Source organism: Thamnophis elegans, chromosome 8 (assembly GCF_009769535.1).
Source record: "Thamnophis elegans isolate rThaEle1 chromosome 8, rThaEle1.pri, whole genome shotgun sequence".
NCBI classification, from domain to species: domain Eukaryota; kingdom Metazoa; phylum Chordata; class Lepidosauria; order Squamata; family Colubridae; genus Thamnophis; species Thamnophis elegans.
In genome coordinates this window covers 14,050,596-14,071,434 of record NC_045548.1, presented here as the reverse complement: position 1 = coordinate 14,071,434, position 20,839 = coordinate 14,050,596, and the positions used below count along the sequence as shown (strand labels likewise).

General features: G+C 34.8%; 1 protein-coding gene across 2 annotated transcripts in view; it reads right to left on the bottom strand.

Moving 5' to 3' along the window:
- Positions 1-20,839, bottom strand: part of CARMIL1 (capping protein regulator and myosin 1 linker 1) — a 136,374-nt gene that overhangs the window by 6,353 nt on the left and 109,182 nt on the right. For both annotated transcript variants that reach the window (XM_032222768.1, XM_032222769.1), the window contains exons 30-35: positions 9,569-9,635; positions 9,196-9,392; positions 8,544-8,650; positions 3,937-4,357; positions 1,658-1,724; positions 340-573 (exon numbers count right to left, since the gene is read on the bottom strand). In XM_032222768.1, the coding sequence (XP_032078659.1) occupies positions 340-573; positions 1,658-1,724; positions 3,937-4,357; positions 8,544-8,650; positions 9,196-9,392; positions 9,569-9,635 (1,093 nt within the window). The remainder of the gene's footprint in view (positions 1-339; positions 574-1,657; positions 1,725-3,936; positions 4,358-8,543; positions 8,651-9,195; positions 9,393-9,568; positions 9,636-20,839) is intronic.

Below are 20,839 nucleotides of genomic sequence, written 5' to 3'. Positions count from 1 at the left end.
CCAAAATTTTAGTAATTGGAAATTAAGGGAAATAGAGAAATGTTGGAATCTCAGGGACAGTTAAAAGGTAGTGCTAAATACATTCCTAATTAGCATACAAAGTACAACGGTATTAAGTCTTCTATACAAGTGAAACTCGAAAAATTAGAATATCGTGCAAAAGTTCATTTATTTCAGTAATGCACTTTACCCCTGAAATCCAGTTGCCAGCATGAAAAAGATTAGTTAAAACCGAATAATATGGTACCTGTGTTGCCCCTTTCCAAAAGTATCCCTCAAGGATTTTAATTATTAACTTTCCATACAGTTAAAATGGATGCAACGTTAAAATAGTCTCACCTGTCCGAGAGGCAGACCGTGGCTTCTGAGGAACTGTTGGCCGTCCTGTTGGGGTGGGTTTTATTGATTGCAGTGGAGGTTTTGGACTGGAAGGGGCGCTAGAAGTACTTTTTGTCCTAGCTCCAATTTCTATCTTTGGTTCAGCTTTTGAATTTTTTTCTGTCGAGATTGTGGCGGAATCTTCCCTATTGAGAGCAAACTGATTCTCTGGAGAAGACTGATGAAGTTTCGTTACTGAAACAAAACGAACCAGCGAACAAAGATGGAGGTCAAGGGCATTGTCAGTTTTAATAAAAAAAAGTTTCCACCCTCCATAACAATAGAGAAAAACAGCATATCAAGGAGGGCCCATTGTAACTAACAGTGAATGTTACTAACTTTGTCTGAATTGCCCCTTGTTCTTATCAGGTAGAATAATGCTACTTTGACCAACAATTCTAATGAAGCATCCAATAAGTTCCCAATTTTTATAATAATTGTTGGATGAGAAGCACGCTGGCAGTGTGAGTGCTAGATCTATATTTGACTATATGATTGGGGGGGGGGGGGTAATTGACTTGGTATCATGGGAAAAGCTTTGGTCAATTCAAGAGGACATAGGAATGTATCTTTTAGAAAGACTAGGATAATCATATACATATACTCAGTGTACCTGGAAGAGAATCAGTATTATATGCTATTGAAAAGCTTGTCAAGAACTTGATAAAAAGTTGGCATGCAATTTGCAGGATAATGTTAAATATTTCCTATTTGAAAATAGTTTCATGAATCCTAATATGACCTACAAATCTAAGACAGATTTTTGAGACATTTTAATAGATCTATAGTGGGAATACTGGTTTGGTTTCCTTTATTATAGCTCTTTTAAGATGTTAAGTAAGTCAGATATTTAATATTTTCTTTTGCTTTCATCTTTGTGAGTATGGATAAATGGAGTACTAAATAATTGTATAAACCACTTTCCCAGTCTATTGATGAGTTGTCATGGGAGGAAAGAGAGGCAAGTATTTTAGAAATGGAAATCATCCACTGGCAATAACCTATGGCCAAAATGTGACTTAAATTTGGCATCAGGTTTGGTAAATTTAGGTGACATCAAATGGAGAAAGGGATTTTAATGAGATATGGTATAATTACAATCATGCAGACCTTGTTTTAGATTTAATAATGTGTGTGCCTGCAATCTCCTGTACATTTTGTACATTCATTCAGAATGACTAAATAAGGTTTAATATATGAGCAATAAGAAATGTAAAGGTATTGATACACTTTTATTTTACTAGCCTAAAAGAATACATAATATTATGGAGTAACTCACCAGCTCCATCTGATCGTTCTGAATTCAGTGAAAGATCTGCTGAATCTCTAACATCATTCACTAATTTCTTTAAAACAAACAAATAGGACACATCAAAATTAGTATGTCTTCTTTGTAAACTGCCAATTGAAAATTCAACAAGAATTTGGAATTATATGTCTCAAAACACGGAATTGTATTAAATTAAAATGATGCAAATAGTGCCCCTTGATACTACCTTTGAAATAGGTTTGGAATTCCTGTTGGATCTAAATATTCAGATTGCTCTCTGAAGCTCTATGATACACTGATATATACACCGAACATACACTAAAGCTCTACTATACACAGATACAAAGATATATACCACGTATCATGTTAATATTAAAACGCTAAATTAGTTGGTAGTTTATTTCTGGTTTTATTTTGTTGTTTGTAATATTAAATGGTCTAAAAGCTTGAAAGCAAATTAGGATCATTTAAATGCTTCATAAACCAATTTTCCACTTACATCTAGTTCTTGTTTCCATCTTTTGATAAAGTATTGATGGGAGATTCCTCTCCACACACATATGGTTCTGATGCCAATTCAACTATCTTTCCGATTACAGGAGAAATGTGTCTGTTCCAATTAGAAGAGAATAAATGTAGCTCAGGGTTGAACTGTGGAGTTCTTGGTGCTCTGAGCTGGGTTGTTTTCTTGCAGAAGTTTCATTACTCAAGTAGGTAACATCATCAATGCTAGTGAGTGTGGAGTTGCTCCCTACTTATATACAGTGACTTGTCCAGTGAATTTTGGTGGGGATGTGGCTTTTTCCTTGAGAGTCCCTTGATTACTCTCTGATTTTTATCTGGAGTTAATCTCTGTTTATCACAGATAATGTTTACAAACAAACAAACAAGTTCAAAGAGCACTAAGGACTCCAAAGCTGTTTCTTTTTCTGATCTGTTTAGAAGCATTTCTTAACTGTCTTTTGCAAGTTTATTGTTTTGATTAATAATCACTTAATGTTTTGTTTCATAAGTATTACCATGAGTTTATTGCTTTCTATTGAGCTATTAATAATGATTGATTTAAGGCTACCTTGAGGTAAATACGGCTAAGCAACATAAATATTAATCCAAATCTAGCAGCGTGTCTAAACTTCTGCATATGAGAAAGTACCCTTTGTAGGAAAATACGGAAATCTTTTGTTCAGGTGTTGTTCTCCATGAATTTTACCAAAATAATTACCATCCTGGTAAGGTACTTCTTTACATAATATCACATTGTAATCTTAATATCATATTTAAAATCTCCCTTTTAAAGAGTTTTGATTGTACTGAAGTATGTTGCAGACTGATTATAAAAATGTTTTTATGAAGGTCTATGAAATCTTTTGTCTGCTTTAGATCATCATTTTCTGTATGAACAATTTTATATAGCTTTAGCAGCTCTTCTAAACAGTATACTACACAGTATCTAATTGCTGTACTGACACAACAGTTCTAGGTTTATATGATACTGATATATCATAGGATCCCTAGTTCAAAATTATTTGGTAAGATATTGCTTTAAAAACTCTGCTCTAGCCTGAAACAGCCTCCGTAATATTCTATCCTAAATGCAATACTACTAACTAGTAATAAATAAAGACAATGAAACATAAATGGTTTATGCTGAACGCTGTAGGGACTGACAAGAACAACATTCACATAAAATATTGTTAAGTAGAGTATGTATATTTTTATGTATATATACAATTATCTTGGCTTATATCAAGTATTAGGCTGACTCTCTATTGGTAGATAGTACTTAATTCTAATCCTTTGATGTGCTAATTAATCTGTTCTACATAGCCTCATTTGCATGCCATTTGTTTCTGGGGTTAGTATTTAGTTCATCAAACACTAGATGGAGCAAGATCTTCACCAGATCTTACTCAGATGCATTGTTAATTCACATTCATTTATCTGCAACGCTTAATGCCAATTCACTTATCCAATTCAGAGCAACCTCCACATACACAATGTTCAGCACTTGCCATCTTTTGTCAATGCATCATCATCTGTAAGCATAGTAACACTGCATTAGGTTACGTGTCAAGTAGTAAATTCTTAATGGTTTTGTTTCTACTACATGAATTTAAATTTAAAGCAGACTTGTACCACATATTTTGATGGCGAAAAACTCATATATAAAAAGTTGATATAAAATGGCTGAAGATGACCTTCAATGTTGGCCTTTTTATTGTAAGTAACATTGCAACAGGAATCCTCTTCTCAAGAGAAAGTCATATTAAAATGAGAATATCCCTAACCTTCTGCGCTGATGCTGCTCTCCGTTCCTGCTTGGCTTTGATTTCTGCAAGAAGGCCACTGCCCATCACTTGCACCCCGTACCTACGCCCTCCTTGAGGACTTCCTTTGCCGTCACCCTTTTCAAGCTTTGAAGCATCCTCCTCTTCTGTAGAATCTGGTGTTTTTAAGTCCTCAGTTTTTTCAGCAGTGCCATTTTGTTCTGCTGACTTCAAATCCTTCTTTGAAGTATCCACAGTGGGGCCTTTGACAATACCTCTGGGAGACGAAGATTCTTCAGGCATTAACACAGTTGAAGGACGCTCAGATTTGGATCTAGGCTTGATTAAATTAAGAAAGCCACTTTTCCGAGAATCTCTTTTTTTCTTTTCATCAGCTACTTCACCAGAATCACTGCTATCTGAGCCTTTTGTGAAGGACTTCCTAATAACAAAAGACAAAACAAAACATGTAAGGAAATAAAGACTTTATCTCAATGAACCTCAGTAAACCGTGAATCCTTAAATTCTCCTTCCACGCTTCTCATTTAGCATACTGAGACTGAAAGCTATTCTGCTTTAACTAAATGAAGTATATCATTATTGTGTTAACCCAAATAAGGTTAAGCTTAATTATTCAAAAAATTAACTTCATCTGTTAGTTTCTCCTGCAGTTTGATTAATTCATTTTTTGCCCTCCCCAGGCTCCAGAGGCTTTATAGGAGTAACATTCAGGATTAACTATGTGATCCTAAGAACTGCATTTTGTTGCCTAGAAACGTTTTCTTTCACTGTGATTCCAGGATATTGATGATTCCGAGATAATGTATGATTTGACAAGTATGATGAAATGAGAAATTATTTCAAGACCATACAGATCAAAGGGAGAGCAGAGAAGCAGGACTATTCTATCCCCTATTTTAACCAACCATCTGCTTTTTGCTTTCACTCAGCTCTTACTCAGAGTCTTTAAGCAAGATGAACTGTTTTTACCAGTAAATCATTGTAAGAAATACAACTTTACCCATTCCCTCTCCCTTTTTCTAGTGTACCATATCTGATGACAAGGACCGTTACACTATTGATCTTTTAAGCTGACTTGGAAGATTTATTGGCTAAGAAAAGGGGGGGATCCTTTTAGCAGATAAAAGAAATGACCTAGACATATGGTTTAGTCATGAAGATACTTCACACCTTTAGTCCTAGAGCAGATTTTGAACTTTACCTTACTCTTTCTCTTTGAAATGATTTAACTTAAAGAGTTACCCATGAAGACAAATATACTAATAATTGATATGCTGCTGTAGCATATCAAACAGCCACTATAAAGACTTGTTGAGACAGCTGTTTAATGTCCTTCTCTCCTGTCCTTCAATTGCTAGTAAAATAAAGTTGACATAAATTATGGTGCCCACATTTTATTGCACGCAGTAAAGTTTCACATTATGGATTTGCAGATACCTTGATCCTCCTCACCTAGGGCCATCTAACCGTGGAAAAAAAGATCCACCAGTTGTTCTCTTGCTTTATCTTTTAGAGTAATGACTTTTTAAAATTTCAAGCCTTATTTTTTTATATTTATTTGTTGATCTTTAAATCTTCTGTACAAGGTGGAAGATTGAGAGATTGCAGCTCAAAGTCCCCCCCCCACCTTCTCCTTTCTCTCTATTTTTAAAAGAAAAATCCAAAAGGAAAATGAATTGTGAGCCCTAAGTAATACCAATATTATGGCCTGGCAGAAGGAAAGAACAGTCTTCTTTGTGGCTTCAGGACTGGTAAAAACTGTTTTTTTAAAAGAATAATATATAATTTGCTGGAAATAAAGCAGCCTCATGTGTGTGGCAAAAGGGGACACGGGTGAGGTGTTGAGAATTCCATAGCCAAGTAGTTTGCAACTAGGGAAAATAAGTGGGCTTTCCAATTCTTGCTGGCATTTTTTGGGAAACTCCTGATTGAGATCAGCTCTGAATACTCCAACTTCTGCAAATCAAGAAAATGCTCGGAAAACTTCACAAAAGTAATACCCTTGGCGTGGCCTTTTCTCTTTCCTGCCCCCATTAGCAAAGAACCCGTATGAAGAAATGTGATTGTTCAGGAAAGCTATACAAAAAATTTCAACTCAAACACTTGTCTCCACCAATCTGACAATTGTGGGATATTTTTGGTTCTGTCAGAGATGCAGTCTTTGCTGGCTTTGCCTTCCCTTAGTTCTAGGGACGTTTTCTTTTCTTCAGGTTGTAATGCACATTTTGCTCTTTACTCAAGCAACTTTTCCATGATTTGGATTTCAGCCCCTCATTTGGGGTGACTCTGATCTCTCTTTGTCTGCCTTATTTTGTATTGATGTACAGGCAGAAAGCAAGCAAGCAACAATGCTGCCTAAAATTACTAATTTACTAATGGCTGGTCTATACCTTTGGGACTAACAAGCAGATCTCTCTTTGCATAAATTCTGATTAATTTGAATGAGTTCTGATGGGTGTTTGCAGCCACAAGCCAATGTGATTCTTTAGGGCAGTGTTTTTCAACCTTTTTTGTGCAAAGGCACACTTTTTTCATGAAAAAAATCACGAGGCACACCACCATTAGAAAATGTTAAAAAAATGTAACTCTGTGCCTATATTGACTATATATAAAGTAATTCTCCCACGGCACACCTTACACTATGTCACGGCACACTAGTGTGCCGCGGCACAGTGGTTGAAAAACACTGCTTTAGGGCATGGGTTTGAAATAATCCAACTAAATAAAACAATTGTTAAAACTACTGTTACAGATTAATGTTTGTGTATCTGTACGTAAGTGTCTTATGTACTTTCCTTATTTTATAATTTCCCCAACATCTCCACCCTCCCAGCTAATCAACCAACCAGCCATACCCTAAAAGCAGCAGCAAAGTAGCAATGACCCCCACCCAGCAAATTCCTAACCTTGGCCACAGCATCACAATATTGTCACTGAGATGCTTTAGATCAGGGCTGTCAAACTCCCAGCTGGCCACATCCACGACCAGTTTAGCAAAGGGGGAAAAAGTCCTGATACGTCCTGTGACGTCACTGTGACAATGTGAGTTTGACACCCCTGCTTTCGATTATCCATATGGTAAATTTTGTGTTTGGAGAAGAAAAACAGCATCACACTGGGAGAGCTAAATATGACTTTAGTCTGCTTCTGGAGCAAAAGACACACTCGTTAAAAAATTACCGAGTCTTCTTTGTGGTGCAGTGAATGAGAGATGAGAATGAATCCTAATATTTCTTTGTCATTATTTCTTGGTATGAATTGGTGTTTTTTATCTAAATGTTAAAGTATTTAAAAAGAAATTTAGGATGCAATGAAATCCAATGACTATTGGCTAAAATCTAATTTTGTAATTGACTTTATAGCATGTCTTGCCCTAAGCATTTTTTTAAAATAACAAGTCAGAAAATGTTTTGATTAGATCAAAAGTGACATTAACAACTTACTATTTATAATTTTGCAGGTTTTTTGTATCACTAGCAATTTGCCATATAGCACATTGCTTCTGCACTTAACTTTCTTGATTTTTGCCGTTTGTAATTTAATGGCTATTCAGACTTGTTTAGTTACTAAGACATCCTATTTTTTCAGCACCAGTGGGGTTTTTTTTATAAGTGAAAGTCAAACACATAAAATGCCCTCTGAAATAACTACAATTTAGTTCAGCTGTTATATTCTTTAGGTTACTTCTTGCTTCTGTATCTTGAATGAATTCAATTCCTTACACATACGGATTATAAATGAAAATGCAAATTATATAGTCAGGAGAGTAAAATGTATGTACAATTCATACTTAATTAGGAAAATCATATAACCAAGCAAAATCATATTCAGTTTCAAACAAAAAATAATGTAATGTCATGTCACAACACAACAAACAGCGGCAAAAAGAATACACTGAATGCAGCTGAACAAATAACATTCTTTCTCCTCACACACTAATATTTGCATTAGTTCAGTGTTGTTTGGCACATTTATTTCTTAGCTTGCAGTTTCTCAATATTTCTCTTCTTATCCTTCAATCTCTTTAACTTTATTACATTATGTTATTGAATCAAACAGATGATACTTATCAGATCATAACTTTATGTAGACTACCATAGCCAAAATTAAATATTATTGAAGAAAAATGGTTTACAGAAGGAAGTACTGAAAAATTCCAAAATTATGGATAGAGAAATTGGTTTTAAAAATTGATCTTAACTGATATTACTAAGTTTTAAAGATTAGCAATTATATCAACCGGCATCTACACGTAATCCTTCTTTAGCAACTACCTCATACAGCGACTGTTCATATTTACAAAAGTGATGAAAAAATAACTTTACAATCAATCCTCACATTTACGACCTTCAGGTCTGTAAAGCAAAGAAAGCTGAAGTAAAATTGTAAGTACAGTCACAGTTTCACTTAGCAACCACTTTGTTTAACAACTAAGTTGCTAAACAAGAATTATCTGCATTATTTTACCACTAGCGATAATTTTCTAATTAAATTAAAATTTCTAATTAAAACAAATAAATTAAAAACAAATCTGCATAAAATTCTCTTTTTAATATTGTACATCAACTTCTAGGTGCATTTAAATTAGGAATATATAGATAACTTACTTTGAATCCATTTTTGTCACTTTCTTGCTGAAAAATTCATCAACACCTTCATCTACTCTTCCCATCATTCCATTTTGTTCTCCCTCTTGAACGGTTGCAGGACTCACCTGATAAAATACAGAACCTTAAGGATATGCAGGAATGTGCTTGATGGACATTTGAATATAGGCCAATCAAATTTTCAATTCCCAAATATATAAACCATAATACAACCAATCTTTGATTTTTACACCATCCACTTTCATTATGCACTTATAAAATAAAAAAATAATCACAACATTACATGAATGACATTATTATTATTTAATTAAGGGCTGAAAGTGCCAATATACAATATATACCAGCATTTTCATGAAGACATCTTCCAAGCTGATCTATAAAGAGATAAACCAATAAATTTCCATGAATTTTAAAAGAAAAAAGGAAAGAATACAAGCCAACTTCCCCCTTCACTGTAGTTAAACTAGATTTTTTAAGTTATGCAACTGTTGATATGGTGGTTAAAAACAAAACTGCCTATTGTTTGCAGAAACACAATTTCTGTATGAAGGCTCTGAGCAATCCTCTTTATGTGGATTATCAACTTGTTTGAGACATGAACATTGTTTACATACATATGAAATACAATTTCTTCAGTAACAGATTAACTCACGGCAGATTGTGTAGGCTGTTGCTTTTTATTCCTTTTAGGCCTAAGTTTAGTAAAATGCTCCAGCTTTTTTCCTTCCTCCGAAGGTAGTTCTGAAATGAGCCCAGAAGTCCGTTTGTCAAACCTCCCAGAATGGAATGGTGGGTCCTCTATATGAATAGGAACTTCTTCTAATGCTTTATCAAGGTCAAACTCCATCTCTAAAAAAAAGTTTAAAATATATTAGGGTTATATTTCTCTTTCCAGTCATAGCTTTTTTTGTAAAGACTCAAGTCAAACTCAACTCATGAAAGACTGCTCATTTTCTCAGTTTGGCTCACAGCGACAGTTTTATAAATAATTGAGAAAAAGCATCACTCCAAAAAAACAAGCTTACCAAAAGCTCTGGATACAGGCCTTAACATTCGACTGTGGATGCTCTTCCTTTTAGATTTGGGAGTCATCTATAGATAAAATGGAAAAATAACATAATTGCCTTTTGGGAAATAATTAGTAATAAGTAGTAGAAAATAAGTAGAAATAAGTAGTTAAATTAACTATAGTACTGCAATGATCAAAACAACTATGAAACATGAAGCAAAATAGCAATTGGGTGACAAATCAAAATGTTAAATAACTGTCAGTAATCAATATTTATATTGATTGTAGTATTGGAAATACGCCAAGCTTGATGTTAAACTGCGAAGTGAAAATACAACATTCTATTTTGTTTATTAATGTGGCTGAAAAATGAGCTTTACATAAGTCCTACATCTCTACTGGGCCTTTTTTAAGAATGAACAAAATCTTACAGCATCCTTATTTTTAAAAAAAGCAGAAATGCTAGTCTGAACATTCAGGGTACCATTCAGTGATGCTTTTTGTTTGTTGATATCATACCTCAAATATATTCAATAACCAAAGTCACATTTCTGAGATGTTAAAATGCGACATAATCTCCATCATTAATTTGCACAGTATTATTTTGAGAAAATATAAAAACCTGGGACTTCTGAAAAGAAACAGCAAATTAAGGATGGCTCCACTAAAAGCTAAAAAAGGAGCTGACAACCATAGCACAATTAACAGCCAGTAAGTAGAGCAGCCCTTTCCAGACAAGGAGAGAAGCTGAGATTACCCAAAAGCTCTGCTTACAATTGTTCTCCTCCCGGTCTTTAGATGTTTTATAATTTTGAAAAGGGGAAGACATGAAGACCTCATAGTTTTCCCTCAAAGTATTATTTGTGAGGCATTCCTTAACTGATTAGTTCAGGCTACTATGGTAAAGATGAAAGAAATCACTTGAAAGCAGTGTACATTTGAGATATAATTTTAGCGAACTACATTTAATACAAATAAAATACCCAGCACTGCTATCATGCTGTTTTCTTGCAATTTTTAAGAGCAATATTTTAAAAATACTATACATAGTTTGAGAGTATTTATTTATTTATTCAAACAAATATTTACATTCATTTTTATTTCTCTCAGTGAAACATGCCTGCCTTCCTTCCTTTTCCCAGGCCAACGAAAACCCAGATACAAAACTTAATACACCAAGTACATGGTGAGATAGACTTGAAGAATAAGGAATAAAAATAATGTAGAAACCAATTTCAGCAGACCAGTTATTACTAAACCTTGATTAATTGTTTTAATCGTTGCCCACAATTGGTCTTTTAGGAAGAATTCTGAACTTTTTTGGTTACAGAAGCAACTAATTGTTCGGGCAAATGTAAAGTGCCAGGTGTTTTGGAGCCTCACTTCTTCCCTTCAATACATGAAATTAAAAAATTATCTGAATCATAACAGTACAATGCTATACACTTCTCCTAACCATAGCCGATAATCTAAAGAGAGGATGAAGAAACATATCGCATATAGTATTATAAAACAAGGATACAATTCACTAAACTGGAGAAATACAGAGGTATCTTAGCAGAGAACAGCCAGTTTTAAGAAAGAAAGCTAGCCATAATCTTTGGAGAGATAATTGTAATTTTTACTTTGAGCAAAATAAAAATTAAAGTAGACATTAATTAATTCTAGTTCAAGATTTTGAACGTTTTCCTTATCCTGCTGTATCAAATGCACCAAGGGTAGTCAATTTGTGAGTGTAGAGCTTCAGGAAAACCCATGGAGGTTTCTCATTCAATTGCTGTCAGTTTTTTGTAAGTAAGCAGAAATTACTAAATGTAGATATATGATGAGAAAGGATTGGTATTTTTTTTTTTACAACTATGTAATCCCTTGCTTTGGGTTGGTGTTGGGGCTAGGAATTTATTAGTCAGATGCCCTTCCTGATGCCTATGCGGAGTTCACAGCAGATATTTTCTCTTTGCATTCTGATAGAAAAACATGTCACTGCCTAGGACTGAATTCTCAACCTTCTGAATGGGAAGTGAGAACCTTCACCTCTAGGCCACTATGCCACTCAAGAAAATTTTGGTAATAAAAGGGAAAATAGTAGTAGGTAGATAGTAGGCATATTTAAGAAAATGTACTTCTGGGAACATGTTCTCTTTTCACCAAACTCTTTTCCATTTCCACTCTCCTCATACGATCCCCAAGACTCACTTGTGAGCCTTGCCCTCTATAGTTCCCAATTAATGATATACACTTTGGTGTAGAAAATGAATATATGTAGCAAAATAAAGTTACAATAAATGGCAAACATTGATAGAAATAGTAAAGCATGCAATTTATTTCTTTGATCATTGTGTTTCCTTACCTATATTTCTACAAAATGTATATCTTAGCCATGCTTTTTAATGGGCTACAACAAAGTTTTAGATATTGTGGGTTTTCACACTAGCACAATCTGATTACCTACATTATCATCTAAGTCATCAGTCTTCAACCTTTCCAGCATTGTGGCCTGGCTGGAGGCGGGAGAGAAGAGGAGGTGGTTCTGTGTGAGTGGCAGTGCTTATGTGCGCAAGCTCACATAAATGGAGTTGTGTGCAAGCGCCCACTGCTCATGCAAAGTGGAGCTGTGCACACATACATGTTCACTTGCCACTCGTGTGGCCCGGAGGTTGGGGACCCCTGATCAAGGTAAATCAATCTGATTACCTAAGTTGTCATCTAAAACATCTGTATATGAGAAATGCATTTTTAATATTCATTTACTGATTTAATATAGAAATCAGAGGCAGGAAGAGGAAAAGCAATCAGGAAAAGGAAACAAAAAAACCCCAATATGTTGAGAATCATATAGCTGAACTTTTAAACACATCATTAAGTCTGGATCACAAGAAATAATATTGATAATATTTTCCATTACGTTATTATAGTGTTAGCTTAGAACAGAAAACAAATACAAACGGATAAGTCAAGATTATGGAGTGGGTTTTACTGTTTTCCAAACACTTGACAAGTAATTGTCTTTATCTAGTTCATAAGAAAAAGGAGCACATAACAACACTATAAAACTGGGGTTGCACTGCCTTTATGACATTAAAAAAATGTTATGTTCCCACACTGTTTGATAAATTCATAATTTACGGGTTTGGGAATATATAAATAATACCCTCTCACATTAATTGCATATTAATTTTTTAACAGCATGATAATGAAGTGGTGGATATCAACCCAAAGTAGAACAACAGGAGAACAAACCTATGCCATATGAGTAAACATTGTTAGATTATTTATATTGAGACTAATTGCCAACACTTGTAACATATTCTTTGGACATCCCTAAAATGTGAAAAAGCATTTTTATCTGAAATAAAAAAATTGATATTTATACATCGAAAGGTGAAACAATGATCTTTGAAACAGGTATTTAAAAGAATCCAAACAACATTTAAAATTATTACAAATGTCTGAACTGTTATACAAAATGATTAAATAGATAATTGGACTTAGCATCTATATGTCAGGATGATTGTCGATATTTATGCATCAAGATTTAATGAATCAGACAACCACTTGCACAATTACTAGCTTCCAAAATCACAATTATTGATGGAACATGAAAAAAATCTCACTTAGAAAAGCACAATTGTAGACTTTCAATAGTACTGGACAAAGAATCCAGTATTTCTTCTAATATTCAACAAGATAACCATCAAGATACCAAACTAAGTAGACAGATTGATCATCTATAATCTCATAAACAGCATATAAACTTATTCAAGAAAACTAAATAACTTCTTTTTGGTGATATTTAACATTAATATACAGTTCAGAGTATATTTAAACATGATTTATTGTGCCAAAATCATTGTAAGTTTTACTTTGACTATCTTAAACAGCCAAAATATTTTTACAATCTTGAACTGTTTCTGCTGTGAGGTTAATAGTTTAGTTTAGTTTTACTGAGTTTGTATGCCACCCTATTCCCGAGAGACTCAGGGCGGCACACAATAAAAAAGGGAGGGGATACAAAAAATAAAATAAAAACAACAATTTAAAATTCTACAACAGCCGTAACCTCGAATGGGGCTGGATAGTTCAACAGCCCCAGGCCTGCCGGAACAGCCAGGTCTTAACCGCTTTGCGGAAGGCCGGAAGGATAGTAAGGGTCCGGATCTCCACGGGGAGATCGTTCCAGAGGGCCAAAGCAGCCACAGAGAAGGCCCTCCCCTGAGGAGTCGCCAGCCGACATTAGCCGGCAGATGGAATTCGGAGGAGGCCTAGTCTGTGGGATCTAATAGGTCTTTGGGAGGTAACTGGCAGGAGGCGGTCTCTCAAGTACCCAGGTCTGATACCATGTAGGGCTAATAATTTTATCAGATCTTTCAATTGATCTCAATTTGTTTTATACAATTCAATAAATATTTTATTGGAAGTGTATAAAGAGCATTAACTTCCAGTTTAGTTTTATACACTGTAATTCTGATGTAGGTTACCTTGCATACATATGCAAAAGATTACACAAAAGTTAATTCCATACTTTATAACTTTGACTTTTTTCTTATACAGGTAGTCCTTGACTTATCATCATAGTAGAGCCCACAATTTATATTGTTAAGTGAGACATTTGTTAAGTGAGTTTGCCACATTTTATGACCTTTTTTGTCAAGTGAATCATTGCAGTTGATAAAGTGGGTAATGTAGTTGTTAAGTGAATCCAGCTTCCCCATTGACTTTCTTGTCAGGAGGTCACAAAAGGTGATCACTGAATATTGGGACACAGCAATGGTCATAAATATGAACCAGCTGCCAACCATCTGAATTTTCATCACTTGAGCATGGGAATGCTGCAAAGGTCATAACTGTGAAAAACGGTCATGTTACTTTTTCAGTGTTGTTGTAACTTTGAATGGTCTCAAAATGAACAAAATAAGCTGAGGACCACCTGTAGTTTTAAAACAATAATATAATAATATATGTATGCCTCAAAAGAGTGCCAAACAATAGATCTGCAAAATCTCTCTTTCCTTTCCTCCCTCACTCACTGCACACTTCCAGACACTTCCTGTTTCCTGGGTTCTATTGGAACCACTGTCCCAGCTTAGGAGTTACAGCTCCGAGTATGCTCCTACCACCACTGAGACCACTTTGGCCTTTACTTCTTTTCCACTTCCTCCTTCAGGCCCTGATACTCCTACTTGTTATAACCTTTCTTCTTAATGCTGCTGTCACTTGGCACTGCTACATCTTTCACTACAGCTTTTGTTCTTTGCTACTACCATGAAGACTGTTTGATTGGCCAGTATCTGCCTGTCCTTGTATGTTCTCTCTTTCTCTAAATTAATATGCATGCTTGCCATAATTTCCATACAGGAATTAGATTTATGTAGAACTAGCCAACCTGTGCCGCACTGGGTCATCACTTCAGAGAGATTTCTGAACTTAAATAGAGAAATGCAACGAACAAGCAAACAAAAAAGCAGAGGGACCATGAGTGACTTCCAACTTTCTGCCAGCTTCATTATTGAGGAGCATCAGAAATCTTCCTTTCCCTTCCCAGCAGACAGGCAAGTAGCTGCCGATAGATGGGAAGTTGGATTGCAAGATTGGCTGAGAAACTTGTCACAGAATGTTGAAAATGAAGATCAGGTGCCTACTGCAGCAGCCCAGAAGCACCAGAAGAACTGAAGTGACCACAACTTTCCCAAATTTTATTTCTTCTTTGGGAGACATGATTGAGGATTTTGGATAGATGCTGTAAGTTAGCTCAGTTGAAATACCTTAGTTCAAAAATTGTTGTCTTATAAGGCACTGTTTTGTCCAGTTAAAGATCATGACGAGAGTCTTAATAATAGAAAGATCAGATCCACAATAAAAAGATATTCAAAATATTTATAAAATATACTTAAATGGGATCATCATAATTAATAACTGCAGCACATATATTAAAATGCTAAATCACAATAATAAACAAATATTCTTCATGATCACTTTGTCCCTAGCCGAAATGTTTAATGACAATGCACAGTAGATATAGACACTGGGAAGAACAAATAAGAATACAAGAAATATACAAATCCGGGTCTTTGTAAATTGCAAAAAAGAAACAACAGTATTATGTGTTAGGAATATAATCTAATGGTTGGGTTGGCAATATATAAATCATGTAACAATGTTGTACCTGTTTCTTTAAGTCATACTGTAAAATGTGATTGGTTGCTGTTTTCCTCAATCAGCCATAAGAGGGAGCAAGAATGACTGTAAGCTCATTCTGTTTGTTAGATGCTGGGCTGAACTGATTTGAGTGCCATGAGCTATTGTAAATTTTGCAACTGTTAGCAAACTTTGAATGCCGAACTGATTATATGATACTGGACTATGTTATTTGGATTATCCCTTAAATGAAAGACGTTGATGGCTGACTGTCTTATCCGTGTATGACTTGGACTGTCTGATGGACTCTGATACCTCTATTTCCACGAAAGTAAAAGCCTATTTAAACTGCAGTGTCTCTGTAAGCTGGTTTGTGTGTTCTCCAACACAACTCTCACAACACTTCTCTGAATGCACTCGCTCTCCCAACGGGGAGCTTATCTAACACTATGGATCGAAAAATCTGAGACCAGAATGCTGCAAGGTTTTATTAGCACACATTTTTAAATAAACCAATCTTATTAACATTTTCTGGAATACAACTGGAACAAAGTTATACTGTAAAATAAATCAGATTCTATTAAAATGTGTGTCATATAATACATGCACACATATTTTATAAAATAATATTCTGAAGAACAGTGCCAGTTTCTATGAATTTTTAAATAAAAAATAGGCAAACAGTTATGACTTTACATTTTATAATTACTACATCAAAAGTGAATTAACATCAAAAGTTTTATAAGGAGAAAAAGTAAAACAATACATGAGGAACAAATGCAAAACTGACAAACACTGAAAACAAACGTTTTCAGCTATCATGGCTATTTCAGTGAAAAAAGAAGCAAGATCTTCCTTTTCCAAGCAATGTTCTATTTCTAAATAAAATTATATTTATCAAAATAAGTATTTCTCTGTTATAAACAAACTGTAATTTATATTTTAAAACACAGAGTGTCGGTTTTGTTTTTAAGGAACATCTTATATTCCACTGCTTAGCATAATTAGAGCTGAAGTTACTGCAAAACACTTAAATACAGTACACTCTCTGTTTCTGCTGCCTCTTGTGCCCAGGAGCCTTTCAAACTTGCTGAATGGATTTTCATTCTGGTCAGATGCAATCAGTTTTTCTTTCCACTCTTCCAAAGAGCAAATATAGCATGCCAAGCACAAAAAAATCTATGTAATTGGAAGTTCATGACCATACAGTGAAAAAAAATAATACTTTGATTCTTTAAAACTTTCATTTCATTAAACGGATATGAATATTAATAAAATTTAATCTGTGTTAAACCGTTTTATGTGAATATTTTGCCCGGTTGTAGATTTCTGGCTTGTGAAGTATGTTTTAAATTCACTACACATCAAGCTAGCTAAAACTTCCTGTAAAATTGAACTTGGTTCCAAATAGCTGCTTATTTCTCCCTGTAATGGCACAGTGTATGTTCCCAAGAGTTTTGTAAGACAGCTGAAAAACAAATGGAGCAAGAAAGGAAAGTAAGCTAGAAACAGCAGAACTTAAAAAAAAAAATACTTACACTTGTACAGCAGAGAGTCTCCATGCAGCCAAAAGAGAAAGATAAAAGAATATGAATGGACAGCAGAAAAAGCGGAATCAGCTTTAGAGGAGAGAAGGAGGGGGCAAGCCGTGCCGAAACTTGGCAAATAAAAAATATAAAAGCGGAATGAGAGACAAACTTTTTGCATTAAGAAAAAATAAACAAACACAGCAATAGCTCTACATCAGATATATTCTATATCAGGGGTCTCCAACCTTGGCAACTATAAGCCTGGAGGGTTCCACCACAAAACCGCGGTAGACTAAAGCGCGCTCGACAAAAGCACGTACCTGACATCATCACAGTGCGACGAAAACATCACGCTGTGAGCGGTAAACTTAAAATTAAAGCGAAAACCTTACCCTAACCCCCCCAAACCTAACCCTAAACCTAACCCTAAACCTAACCCTAAACCTAACCCTTAACCTAACCCTAAACCTAACGCTAACCCTTAACCTAACCCTAACCCTAACCCTAACGCTTAACGTAACCCTAAACTAACCCTAACCCTTAACCTAACCCTAACCCTAACCCTTACCTTTACATGAATCGGCTTGCTTTAAAATCGCTTTTTAAAATCTCCACGGTCGTATTTGTTGCGCTGCTGATGACGTCAGGTACACGCTTTAATCGGGCGCGCTTTAGTGGACCGCGGTTTTGTCGTGCCACGAGCCTGGAGGACTTCAACTCCCCAGCCAGCTGGATGGGAATTTTGGGAATTGAAGTCCTCCAGACTTAAAGTTGCTTAGGTTGGAGACCCCTGCTCTATCTAAAAATCTCCATCCAGATTAATTCTTTGAAGGGTGTATGAATTGAACTGCACAGGTGAACAGAAGTGGAAAGGTTAAATGAAGATCTTTCCTATAAGATTTCATAGTACTTGCAGGGGAATTTAAAGATTTTTCATGTAGAATTTCACAGCTCTTCGCAAATTTTTTGAAAATCTTAATTTTTAATGGCATGAATGCATGTGGTAATTGTCAAGATAAGGCTCTCAAATCACAAAACTCCAGCAGTTTTTATTCACCTATGTTGTATCTACCATTCAGACATATTCAGGAATATAAAAGGATTTTGAGTGCTTGTCTGGTAAATTCTGGTCAAGTCTACCTTTTGCTAAAGGGCAATATAAAAGTTTCACATACTTTTAATGATCTTGAGCAGAAAATAAAGAAACTTTAAATTATTTTTCAACCTCCCTGGGAATTAGTCTAGAATTATATTATGTTCATATACATTATGGGGAAAATGCAAGGTAGAAGCAGGAACACATCAATTACTTTTTTGTCATGTCTCCAATGAGGAAAAAATTCATACATAAATTTGCTTCATTTAGTTTTTTTTTTAATGTAATTTTTGAAATAGGGACTAAATCATTTATATAACATTTGTCAGAAAAAAAATGTAAGAGGGATAAGATATCCTTTCTAGAACCTTCAAACCTTTAAATATCATTTTAAACCAAATGACTCTAAATCTGTTCCTCTGAAACTTTCTAAATGACCCTATTAATGGTATTGCAATGTTTGCAAATTTCATTTCATTCTAAAAATATAACAATATTTCTTATTGTAAGCATTCAAAATGAGTCAATAGAAATCTAAAATAAAACAACCTTAGATAGATAGCAGCAAACATGTAATTTATAAGAAATATTCTTATATCAGTCCCTGAACTCAAATTTTAATCACAAAAATGTACTGTGCAGTAATGAGAATATTTATTTACAAAGAATATGAAGATTCTTGAAACATGCATAGGTTAGGGCAACAGGCTAGAAATCAGGAACCTGAGAATTCTAGTCCTGCCTTAGGTATTAAAGCCAGCTGGGTGACTGGACCAGCCACTCTCTCTCAAACCAACTCATCTAACAGGATTGTTGTGAGGAAAATAGGAGGAGAAAGAAGTATTAGCTATGCCACCTTCAGTTATTTATTAAAAAATAAAGGCAGTATATAATTAAATAAGTCAACTTCTATTGTAAATCTCTTGGTTCTAAAAATATTGTAGGAATTGTTTTTCTTTTTAGCTCTTTAGATATTTTAATTTTTACCTGTTTTATACTTTGCTTTCTTTTGGCATTGTGGTGTCATTAAGATTTGATGTGTGATTTCTATTTTAAACAAAACAAAACCACACACAAAAACAAATAAGGGATCACTGCTGTTCAGAAATGTGGTATTAACCTATAAAGCCCAACATGACTTGGCTTATTGCTACTTTTAAGATAATCTCTTCTTACAGAATCTGCCCATCTTATACAAACTCCTGGGAAAGTTAAGCAAGATAATCCTCTTTGGTGGTAACCTGATATTATGAACGTTATTCTTTTTCATGCTAGTCTAACATTATTGGATTAATTTGGTCCACATGCTTGATATTAGATCAAGAAGTTCCAGTTTAGCCTTAGAAACGTACAATGAATGAGAAGTGAAATGGTTTCGGCCATTTGCATAAATTAAAAAAAGTAATCCTGTTTATATAATATTTGGGCAATTATAGTGGAGTTGCTTTCTTTCTGAGAAATAGACTTTTACAATGAATGATGCTCTCAACTACTCTTTGATAGATAGTCCTTCTGGCCGTTCGGACAAGAATATTTAGAATTTTTCTTCAAACATAAATAAGCACCTTAAAATAACTTAAAATTGCTGAATTCTGTGTCCAAGGTGCAACATTTTTGCTATGTTCAAACCTGACAAAAGAAGTTAGTAACTGAGATATAGGTTTTTTTCTCAGATTGAATTTGGTTATTTTCACTTATATCCTCAAATAAAATGTTATTTGTTCATTCAAATAATATATCTTGCCTAAAGATATATATATTTACAGCAAAAAGAAAGAACAAAAAGTCATATTTTATTCATATGATTTAATGTTGCAACCAAAGTAAATGAACTGTGGAATATTGATACAAAATTGAATGGCAAACAACCTATTTAGTATGTTCAGGTGAAACTCGAAAAATTAGAATATCATGCAAAAGTTCATTTATTTCAGTAATGCAACTTAAAAGGTGAAACTAATATATGAGATAGACTCATTACATGCAAAGCAAGATAGTTCAAGCCGTGATTTGTCGTAATTGTGATGATTATGGTTTACAGCTCAAGAAAACCCCAAATCCACAATCTCAGAAAATTAGAATATTGTGAAAAGGTGCAATATATTAGGCTCAAAGTGCCCCACTCTTATCAGCTAATTAAGCCATAACACCTGCAAAGGGTCCCTGAGCCTTTAAATGGTCTCTCAGTCTGGTTCAGTAGGAATCACAATCATGGGAAAGACTGCTGACCTGACAGTTGTGCAGAAAACCATCATTGACACCCTCCATAAGGAGGGAAAGCCTCAAAAGGTAATTGCAAAAGAAGTTGGATGTTCCCACAGTGCTGTATCAAAGCACATTAATAGAAAGTTATGTGGAAGGGAAAAGTGTGGAAGAAAAAGGTGCACAAGCAGCAAGGATGACGGCAGCCTGGAGAGGATTGTCAGGAAAAGACCATTCAAAAGTGTTGGGGACTTTCAGAAGGAGAGGACTGAGACTGGAGTCAGTGCATCAAGAGTCACCACACACAGACAGATCCTGGACATGG